Source organism: Cyclopterus lumpus, chromosome 4, assembly GCF_009769545.1.
Source record: "Cyclopterus lumpus isolate fCycLum1 chromosome 4, fCycLum1.pri, whole genome shotgun sequence".
NCBI lineage: Eukaryota > Metazoa > Chordata > Actinopteri > Perciformes > Cyclopteridae > Cyclopterus > Cyclopterus lumpus.
The window spans coordinates 15,639,534-15,651,068 of NC_046969.1; the positions used below are offsets into that span (position 1 = coordinate 15,639,534).

Here is an 11,535-nt window from a genome sequence, read left to right on the forward strand (position 1 = left end):
GAAGATGTGGTAGCTAGCTATTTAGCTGTTCAACTTTGAGAGAGCTACGGAGTATGTGGGAGGGAAGGAGGAACCTCATGCCTGTGATAGTGTTATGCTGGCTACTGTCTTGAGAGAGAGAGAGAGAGAGAGAGAGAGACTCCATTTTAACTGCTAATCCCCAAAATCACACTTAATGGCCCGTTTGTGAACGTATCTCCACTCCAGGCGCACTATGCTGAGTTGCCGTATGTGCCTTGCCAAGGTGTTTTTGTAGCAATGGCACCTGATCAGACCCTTCCAGAGCCACTAGCATTTCAGAGGACTTTAAGTCTCGTTTTGTGAATCCTTGAGTAGAGCTTTTCTTCATTCTGATGAATACATGTTTTCTGATTCACAGTGGATTTGTGAGCACAAAAGGTTTTAACATCTCGCTCAAGAACATTTTGCTTTTTTCTGTGGGAAAACATCCTTGATGCCTAAACATCCTGCTGCCCCCTAGCCCAATTCTCCAGATGCTCGTTGGGGTAGTAACATGCAACTGGATGACAACATCGAGTGTGGGAAAAAGGTTCAAGGCACCACCAGAGTACTTTGTGTGAGGCCGCTGATGAATGTGTGTCTTTGACGTGTGTTTCTGGCACGAACGTGTAATTGATGAATCTGAAAGCGAGTGAACGCTGGCAAACAAGAAAATACATTTTATTTGACTGTGAAGTGTCTCAATGGAGTACAGATTGTTTCATTCAATCTTTTGTTTTCAAGTTTGCTCATAAACACATTACTAAAACTTTATCAAAGCCATTGTGCAATGACTTGATCTTGTTGTGTAATGATTCATTTCAGTTGGAGAATTTCAAGAGTTCCATCAAGGGATACAAAACCACCTTCACCATGATTCTTCTGTACTTTTTCATGTCACTGTTATTTTGTTGATTCAACTTTCTTGTTCAGCATGTCTCATCTCAGTAGTTGTGTAACTGAGTAAGGGATTCTAGTCCCTGAGGAAGAATGTATGTCTGTCAGGCTGCTCCAACTATTTAATTTGTGTTACTGGAAATGTTTTGCATTCCCCACTTTCAAATCCAACATCAGTCAAGAAAGATTCCCAGAAACCAAATGACATCTCTCGATCTCATGTTGATGCTTGTCCCCTTCATTCAATTTGTTTTTGTTTGTTGCACAATGGTAACAACAACAAAATAAATTGTTTAATGACTCACAAAAGCTGCAGACACAACGAGCTCTCAACATGGCCGCGGCTGAGCCGGGGCAGACAGTTAACAGGGTTATGGCTAGAAAATAGTGATCGAAATACCTTGATGGCAATCGGGGGTTACCATCCAACACATTGAATGCAGTGGGTCATTTGCCATTAATGATGTTTAGTGGGTGAAAAGCAAACTTGTAGGTTTACGGTCAAATTAGTTTGAGCATGTCAAATACAGTGTAATTGATTTTTTTCTTTTTACTTGAGATTAACTTGCATTACATTAACACAAATACAACTTTTAATCAAGTTAGACTTTAACAGAGGGCAAAATGGAGGGCAGATATTGTTGAAGTGACGGTCAGGATCAAATAAAAACAGCAGCAGTAGCAACTGAGGAATGTTTTAGCACAGTCTTATCTATTTAATGGAGCTTTTTATGATATGTGCAAAAATGTAGACAAGTTAGTAAACCAGCCTGTCAGCAGCTACCAATAAGGGCCTGTGTAAAGGCCCAGTCTATTCTCTCTGACCATATAAGTCTGAGATATATTCATCTGGTAAAAGGTTTGAAATGCACATAGAGATCTGCTAGCCATAAAAGAAGTGATGCAATTATAATAAAGTGACAAGTAATAATGAGTGCCAAGTATAGCCGTTATAAGCACTTTAAACACACGCAGTTAAAAACAAGCTTGATGGCTTTTATCCAGAGTTGGAGTTAACAAAGTAAAAAGAGAGATTGACAAAGATCGACCTCGCTCCTTGTTCCTCTCAATCATTTGTTTCTCTTGGCTTGTTTTTTGGGTGCCTTTGGTTTACTTTTTAATCATAATCTGTGATTTAAAGACACAAAATGCAATAAAGCTTAGAAGATGAATATGTTTAAGCATTGTTTTAGGTGGAATGATTGTATTAGACCAGTCATAAGAATAAAATGAGTAAAAACACATCTGACATTACAATTTCAGAATACTCGATGTCAAACTGTATTAAAATTATTGTAAAATGAAATATAGAGTAAATAAGTAGCCAGCAGACTAGTGGTATGCATTTATTCCACTGTGTTGGTGTAGCCAGAGCAATGATTTATGTAATTAAGTTATTAACTGGTGAGCGTGTGTTATACAGTTTTCTGTCTTGGGCTTGAAACTTACATTCCAAGAAGCATGTGATGTTGTGTCATTTTTGTCTTCAACCTTCAGCCTATTCCATTCCACGGATCGTCTCTCGGAGGACTTGCTTGCTCTTTGCACCTTCCAGTGGTTGAAAAGTGAATTTAACGTTTCTCTCCAGCGTGGAAGTCACCTTTTGCCTAACTGGTTTCAAACAACTGCTTTCTGACCAATACTCTTTGTTTTAATCTCTCACCTGACAGAGTAGTTTTTTTTAAGCCTGGGGAGAGGCTTTGCTCAAGCTGAATACTGTTAAAGTAATGCAACATGTTTACACTGTACTGAAAGAAAATGTACACGGGAAACACTACAATTGTCATATTTGGAAAAGAAATGTAACTAAAACACAAGCATCATCAAACAGAACAAGGCTATAACAAAAGTCATATATTTTTTTCCCTCACAATTCAGAATCATGCCTTGTGTTTTTAATTATGTGAGGTGGCTTCAAGTCAAAGCAATGTCATGTGCAGTGGATCAAAGTTCTCACGAGTGGACATGTGAGACATCGCCTGATTAGATAACACTGCTAATATGTCAGTATGTGATCATAAATCAAGTGAATTACAGTATTAGGCAGAACGGTCACTGAGACAGATGGCATCAATCGACTGTGTGTTGGTGTGTGTCACAGTCACAGACTTGATGATGAGGGCATGTCTGGGGGCCCCCGCATCCGTCGACATTTTACATCTGCCATTCTGACACTGCTGCCTTTAATTAACCCGGACAAAAAAACACATCTGGCTTTAACTGGGAAACCAATTAAGCAGAAGGCAAATATTGTTTCTGAAAGATTCTTGGCATTTTTTTAAGATAGAGTAACGTATTTGATGTCAAATCCTTAACGATGGAGGCTAATTAGAAAATGAAAGACAAACATTCTCATTTGATTTTTACCATTTGCATATTGTTCACTGTACTGCAGGCATAATGCCAAAACATAAACACGATAAACATACACCAACAAGAAATACACACTTAGTAACCTTTTCAGAATTCATACAAGCATAAATATGAGAGAGAATAGAGATGTTTACTGTTCCTCAGCGATCCAAACAGTGTGCTAGAGGCTTATTGGTTTCTGTGACGTATTGTTTGCGATTTGCAATGTTATTCAGCTCTTCAACTGAGAGGCTGCTGGCGGAAAAAAGATCCTTTAAACCGGCGCAAACTATTGCTCCAACCTCCAGTCCACCTGGTGGCGGCAGTGCGACAACAGTTCAGTTTGCGAGCCGACAAAAAGAAGAAGACGGAAATAGTAGTTTGTTCAACAAATGTTTCCGGGCCGACGTTGTTTTGAGTGAAAAGCTCGTGGAAATTGTGGTTGATTCGCGTTATAATAACGACCCCCCTTTCGGCTTCATCGTGGAGAGCACAATGGCTGTCCCAGGTCAGTATGAAGTTGCATTAGGTGTGTGATTCATGTCGCAATGTAAGCGCAAACAGAGGCACGCTGTGGTTTCACAAAGTGGCGCTAACCCTAACGTTAGCCTCGCGCGGTGACGCAGACCCGAACACCAGGGACTATTTTCTGCGGAGGAGAGACTGTAACTCCTGTGCTCATGTATTCACTTACGCAGCAATTAATGAGCAGCGAGTTCGCTGTTTGCGACTCTAAAAAAAAAAAGATATAAATGTAGCTACTCGTTGTGGAAAGCTTGCATCTCTTTGTCGGTCGTTGCACTAGCCTACACGTATTGCCCAAAACTGCAGACATGGCCTGTAAGCTTTAATAGAGAACAACATACAGAACCGGTCACTTTAACATGAGTCATTTAGCTACGTGTGGGTTAGCTAATGTACGTGTTGACCTCACGTTAACAGTCGTGTTAATGGACACTCGCGTGTGCGTGTATACAAGCGGGTAATTAACGTTAGTTAACACTAAACACGCGTTTATTTCTTGTCCCCTCACAGGTCCTAATAAGGACAACATCCGAGCTGGGTGTAAGAAATGTGGATATCGTAAGTAAAGCCTTGACACACAACTTCCATCGCAAGTTAAATGATTTTTATTTAGTCTTGAGTGTGATTTGAATGCTGGACTTTTGATTTCATATTTTCTACAGCTGGAATGGTTATAATTCGTAAACTATAAAAGGGTCGTGCTTTGTCCTGGTTGTTCATCCATGCTCTCTTGGCCTTGGATTTATTTTTTCTTCAGCGGGCCACTTGACCTTCGAGTGCCGGAACTTTGTCAGAGTTGACCCCCAGAAGGACATTGTTCTGGATGTAAGTAGCACCAGCAGCGAGGAAAGTGAAGAGGACGACGTGCCTGCAGCTCAGGGCAACGAGAAGCTGGGGCGAAGTCGAGGTAAAATGATGACCCTCCGAAAGTACTCTACAGTCAGTGAAAAACAAGCTGATTTAATAACGTGGAAAATGTGATTTTGACAACAACAAAAAAGTGAAAACATGATGCAGCAGGGGAAGTGGTTGAAATCTCAATGTTGCTACTATTAAGACATTATTCTTTTCAGATTTTAAAGAAAGTTGTATGTTATGTTATTCCAGTAAGAAGTAGTAGTTGACTATTCTGTCTTCAAATCTGTGCAGGTTCCCGTCATAATGAAAATGATGGTAGAAAAGGGAGACACAAACGGAAGAAGAGCGGTGACAGGAAGTCCAGAAAGAGGTAACCTTTTTTCCTACTTTGCACTATTTATTTTCTTTATTCCACACTGACCCTATACATCACTGTTTTATGCTTTGTTGTTTACCTTCCCAGACCGGATGATCAGACTTTGAAGCTGATGTTGAGATGTGTTTGCCTTTATTGGCCAATTTACATATTTGTGACACTTTAAAAAAAATCATTTTATTCTTTTTTAAAATTCTATTCTCCAGATCTAACTCGTCGAGTGATGAGGCTACAAAGAAAAAAAAGAAATGCAGCAGTTCCCACTCCTCATCTGATGAAGAGGAGAGGGGGAAGAAAAAGAAAGTGAAAAGTCGGAAGAAGAAAAGCAAAAAGACCAAAAAGGAACATGGGAAGCAGCAGAAGAAGAGACAGAAGAAGAGGAAACAAGAATCCTCCTCTTCTCCGTCTGCTTCTTCCAGCTCTGGTGGATCCTCAGACAATGGCTGAGACTGTACAGTGTCTGGAGGTCCAATATGTTTATTCTCCAGTCCATGAAAACGTTGTTTTGCAGAAATTGTGTCGATAAGGCACCTCATAAAGGATTTAAATGATGACTTAGTCCAAAAATACCGTAGAGTGCATTGCATTTTTTTGGGGATGCGCTAACTGACACATTTTGGAAAGTATGTTTGAAGCCAGGGGACTTGTTCTGTGATTGTGTTTCTTTGTCCTTCCACTGTCATTTTTCATTTGACAGTGTTTGTTGAGTGCAGAGGAATCTTTAATACACATGGGGCAGTCTCTTGTCATACACTGAAGAAAATCCAGAATATCTTTAGTAATACTTTTCCAGATGTTGTCCTGTAGTTGTTGCTTTTTTTTTTATACGTGTTCCTGTTTCAATGTCTCTTTTAAAAAAAAAAAAATGTACCCAATAATATTTTAAAGGGGTCAAATGTGAATCCCAAACATGGATAACTTGGCCAAGAATAACAATCACTAAAACTAATTGGCATATTTTGTCCCAGTGCTGACAGTTGAACTACTTGCTCATTTCAGGAGACAAAAAGGAGTTTAGGTCTTTCCGTTTATGAATGCCTAAATGTTTATATTGTACTTTTGCGCGGATGGATTTGTATACAATGAAACTCCTGGAGGTACCTGTGAGATTATGTGGCTGCTATTGTTGAAGAATGGCTATTTAACCACAAACACTTTGTTAAACATATGGTCATTTCAAAATCTCATTCCGATATAATATTGTGTGTACATTTTGGGGTTGTCGACAACTGAACCTCTTGATACAGCTTTGTTTATTTCCTATGGGCAGTATACCATTCCTTCGGTTTTTCTTTCCTTGGTCCTCTCTATTAACTGTACTTTTATTATAGTAAAATATATATTTGTATCTCTACTGTCTCTAGAATTCATTTTCTTCCTGTAGAGGGCAGCAAAATACCTTAAATGTGAGCTGAAGGAAAACTATCTTAAAAATCTGAGAATTAAAGATGAAAAGGAAATGTGTGGCTGAGGCAAATATACCTCATCAAACTGAAAACACTTAATCTGTATATCACGTGTCAAACACTGGAAAAGTAATAGTAATAGTTTGTATGGTAAGCAGACATGTTCAATAATCAAGTTGCAATATGACTTAGTCATTCAGTGGCACACGTCATTTTGTGGAATATTTCTGGTTAGCATCTGTATTTAGGTGTGAAGCAAGTAAATTCACAATTGCACAAACCATTAAAAAGATGCTTGAGATAAACAAATTGAAACAGAACTGCTTTGTAAGGTATTGTAATTGAATCCCCCCTTTTTAACATGATTTATTTTGTTTACATACATATTCTTAATGATTAGATAAAAAAAAAGAAAATCCACTTAGAAACGTGGTGAATGTGAAGGGTGCAGAAAAAATATAATAGTTTGTAAATGTAATCTCAGAGACTAATTGTATCTGATAAAAACAAAAAAACAATGGCATTCAACCTAAATCTGACTTGAAGTATCAATCTTTACTCCATCTAGTGGTCATGGTGTGTTAATGGTGAGCCAGATCCATTCAAGTATTGGGGGGGGGGGGGGGGGGGGGGGTATATATCACGTACTCATAGGGATACAATCCACGTTTGTATACTATAACAAAAAAAACATTATCAATCTTTAATGTACACACAGTTTTAAGACGTGTTTATCACACATGTTTTGATCAGCAAGATAATCTCCACAAATGAACCATTTTAATGATTTTTGAAACGTGAATCCAATCAGCAGAAGTAAATAGCTGTCGTTAGACTATAGGCAAACACAATGGTCGCATGAGCATTGAATTTGGAAAAACATGTTCAATGTTTAATTTTGAAATAACAGTACGATTATACACCTCCTGTTCAATATAATAATACCGTGCATACGCTTGCTAATACACTCGATGAAGGCAATAGTAAAGTCTTGACAAAAGAAACTTGGAGGGTGGGAAACTTCAGAATTGCGCAGATGGTAAGGAGGACAACTCGCTGCAGAGGAGCAAATGAAGTAGAAGGAGTGCTGCCATGTGCAGCCACACTGAGTAAACCATATGCTGTTTGTATAAGACAACAACTAGCTGTTCCTGTTTTCACCAGCTCATTGGCTTTTATTGAGCCCGTTGGGCTGGAGAAGAGCAGCAAGCAAATGGGACTCCACGGAGCCATTGAGATGAAGAGATGGTCAAAGTCATCTTTTAGAGAGCTTCGCTGCAGTGGAATGGCGATTCAGCCTCCATGTAAACATCTTTGAGGCTTTGATCTCAAACTTCTTTTGCACAATGGCTAACCAGAATGATCCCATAAGTGTAAATGATCTCTCATTAGCAGTAGGTGTGTTTTTAAATTTGTTTTTATAACTTTAGTAGCCTGTGTGGGCGGCCTGGTAGCCTCTGTGCTGGTGTCCGTTTTTAACCTTTCTTGTGGATTTGAGCACACATGCTCTTTTTTTTCCAGCAACGCCCTGCTTCACATTCACACACGTACATTCATCCAACCTGGGAGCGGCCCAATACAACCACAGTCTCCTGCCGAAGCCAGTGCACAGCTCCATATACAGTTAAATGCTTGGCTCAAAGGCACCTCAGCGGTATCGCTGTGGAAGGAGGATAGAGATTTGGCCTGGGAATTCAAACCTGCAACCTTTTGGTCATGAGCCTACTTCTCTTAACCTTAAGGCCACCACCACTACACAGCAAAGCATAACATCTTCCCAGAAATAAAATGAAAATCCCTTATGCTGCACTTTGGTGGGAACAACCCAAGCTGAGAGATGGCGCCGGTTTTGCGTCTGTAACCACTGTTGAAATATTATTTCAGAGGCAAGCCATCCCCGCATCTTGGAGCACGGTGAGCCGAGCCCTTTAAAAATGCATTAGGGCCAAGGGGCAAGTTGGAGGCTATACATTTGCTATCAATTTAGTTCCTGCATCTTATATTTCATTATTCTCTACCTCTCCTGGCCCCAAAACCAGGCCTAATGTAATAAATGACCTCTAGGATAAATAGACAGTGGGCTACATGACCCCAGCCATCAAAAACGGAGGCTGTATCAAATACTAGACCGCTTTACAGGAAGCGCGTTCGACATTCTCCCAAAACCTGCTGGGAGAGAAAACGAGGGGGCGAATGGGGTGAGTCTCTCTTCACCGCTCTCTCTCTGGTCAAAACCTTTTTTTCCTGAGGTCTGTTATTACCGGCCTAGTTCCTGGGTTCCCATTCAGAGTGGAGCTTGTTCATATAAACCTTGAGGTTTTGAGGCATCGCTGGACTGACTGGGTGGCTTTCACCAGGGAATTAGCACAGGGTCGCATTGGATCACGATAAGTAGGTCCTTTACGGCTAACCTGTGTTGGACCGGGCTGCCTGTGGAAGTGGTGGTGAGGACAAGTTTCCTGGCCCTGTAATATGGGTCAGTGCGAACCCAGGAGGTGTAGGCCTTGTTCTGTAAATCATATAACCCTCTGATGCTTTTCTACTTGTTTCATTTCTATATCATTTAATTCAACCATAATTTTCCACATGAGTCTAAATGATATATAGAATATCTTCTCCTGTAAGATCCAATCTTTCTGATAGCTGGAGGAAGTACTTTAGCCTACATATTTGTCACAACACACTCTGATTGCACCTCAATTATCTTCTGTAAGATGTAAATGATATTGATACCTTTCATGTCACCATTTATTTGCATATTCATGCTTAAAAATTGGGGTTAAAAATACCCTTGGGGTTAAAGGTGAATGAAATGGTCGCTTTTGAAACAGCTGGTTGTTGCATTTGTTTTGTTTAATTACTTGATTTGAGCTCCACTTAAAAAAGGATTGGATGGTATCTTTCTGTTGAGTTCACACTTCTTTCTTAAAGTTTATATTCGGTGATCGTCATTTTTTTATTTATCAATGTATTTTCTCATATTGTTGTGCAAAATATTTATATGACCCTAAAATGACTATTGGCACTCCAGCAGTCTGAGCTTCTCTTGGAGGAATTTAATTGTCACTGCACCTTCCATTACCCTCACAACCCCATGTTTCATTCCTCTGCTTTGTCGTTTAATTCTTATTGATTTGTTTTTCTAATATACTTACAAGCTTGAAGAGAAAATCAAGTTTGTGAAAATGTTGTGTTCAGCATCTCAGTCGTGAGAAGAGCCCAATCATCTTGTACTTGAAAAAGATCCTGCTAGACCTTTTGGATGAGGTCTATTGCACACACGCATGCTATTGACTTCCTCCTCGTTTTCTGACCCAATCCATCCGTCCCACTGAGGTCCAGAAGGTGGCAGGAGCAGCACTGCTGACAACGTACCAGCAGAAAAAGAAGAACAAATATATATATATATATATATATATATATATATATATACACACACAGTATATATTACCACCCACCCAACAGCTTTAGCACCACAGTCTTTCCTCTCTGCTCCTCAAATGACAATAGACTTTTTACATGTCCCCAACAACAGACACATGAACGACATGGTGTCATCTCTGTGCCGGGCACATCTGCTCACTCTTAATTTTAATGTTCTTTCCATTCCACATTTATATGGAAAGTGTTGTCTGCCTTTGTTGTGTTCTGTGGGGGGTTTCAGTCCCTTTGTTTAAAAGAGACATCAAACAGGGCCTGAGGGGCATGATGGCTTGAACATGATGGAGATGGTTGTTTTTGGTCCTCTTGCATTGCCACGAGCGTTGGCTCTCTTTTTTCTTTTTTTCTTCTTTTGATGGAAAACGTTACAATAAGACAGAAAACTGTCACAGATGTCATCACTTTTTTTGGGACAGATGTTAATGAATGTTTTCACAGTCTGTTGGTTGCTTTAAGTGAACAGTAACTGTGATGTTATTCCTAGTGTAGCATTAACTGATATCTATTTTTACAAAGAATACATCATTTTTAGCACATTGTACATCTATCATCATTTATTTTTACATATTTGGGAACAATTTATTGGGAGTTTGCTGTTTTCTCAGCCAATACACAACAGGTACAGAGATATCAACTAAAAAGCCTTTAGTCAGAATCTATCTCCTCTGTATTATTTAGACAGTGGACATTTTACACTAACGCTGCTCCTATACCTATACTGCAGTGAGTAATACTGAGTTATACCTCACTCCTGAGTTGACAAAATGGAAATTGGAGGAAGATGAGGGAACACATTTGGGTTAAAGCAAAGGGACTCAACTTTTAAATTCCCATCCCTCGGTGGTGTTAGATGTCCAGCCTCTGAGGAGCAATTCACTTTGATTCCCACAGTTTATGATCATATTTTTTTTTAAGTCTACCTCAAACTCAATGATACAAAATCATGCCATTATTTTAGCTGAGGAGCAATATTCATACATGGAAAAACCGGTTAGCCAGTGGGAGAAAGATAAGTCCAATGTGTTTAATGTGCCGTTGCTTGCTAACATTTTATTCAAAGGATCAATTATTAATTCTGGTCTGTGATGAGCTTAGCTGTAAATTCTGAACATCAATGCAGTTTAATAGTGTGGCAATTAATTGGCACATTCTGGTCTTTTTTCTCTGAGAGAGAGCAGCTCTGTTGGAAAATTCACTCAGAAAGAAGTTGGTTTACCTTCAACTTCAGGGGCTTCCTCTCTCAACCACTGTTAGAAAAGAGCACGACTCTGATGACTGAAGTGACTGTCTTTATATGGGTTTAAGGGAAAACTAGGACATACAGTGTCATTAATTAAAATCATCCCAAAACAGGCAGAGCCAACATTGTGACCAGACCTGCAGTTTCCTCAATACTCAAAAGTATTAGCTGCTTGAATTATGACATTTGCCACCCATAAAGGCTTTATAGTTTTTTTCCTTTTGTATGTGGTTTTCATTCTTTTTGACTTTGTTGTTCACTTAAACACATGTTTTGAAAGATAAGATAACTTAAGACTAAATACTGTATTTCTCTCCAGATTGTCCCCCAACTCCTCCAAATGTGAAAATACATTGTCTTTTATGTCCTTTTTGAATAATACATAACAGTTTCCTGATGTGGTGTGCATATCAGCAGGACAGTGTAATTTGTCTGGGCTT

General features: G+C 39.4%; 1 protein-coding gene across 1 annotated transcript; it reads left to right on the forward strand.

The window, feature by feature from the left end:
- The first annotated feature begins 3,474 nt into the window (after positions 1 to 3,474).
- Positions 3,475 to 6,360, forward strand: srek1ip1 (SREK1-interacting protein 1). Its single transcript, XM_034530402.1, has 5 exons — positions 3,475 to 3,757; positions 4,285 to 4,332; positions 4,532 to 4,681; positions 4,924 to 5,002; positions 5,215 to 6,360. Exons 1-5 carry the CDS (start codon positions 3,475 to 3,477, stop codon positions 5,453 to 5,455), a joined length of 801 nt encoding a protein of 266 aa, XP_034386293.1. The 3' UTR covers positions 5,456 to 6,360.
- Positions 6,361 to 11,535: the final 5,175 nt, after the last annotated feature.

Excerpts from the sequence above, each read along its gene's own strand:
- srek1ip1 (XM_034530402.1), top strand. The coding sequence starts at position 3,475 with ATGTTATTCAGCTCTTCAACTGAGAGGCTGCTGGCGGAAAAAAGATCC. Across the intron at positions 4,333-4,531 it reads GTGTAAGAAATGTGGATATC|CGGGCCACTTGACCTTCGAG; the intron begins GTAAGTAAAGCC and ends TTTTTTCTTCAG. Across the intron at positions 5,003-5,214 it reads GACAGGAAGTCCAGAAAGAG|ATCTAACTCGTCGAGTGATG; the intron begins GTAACCTTTTTT and ends TCTATTCTCCAG.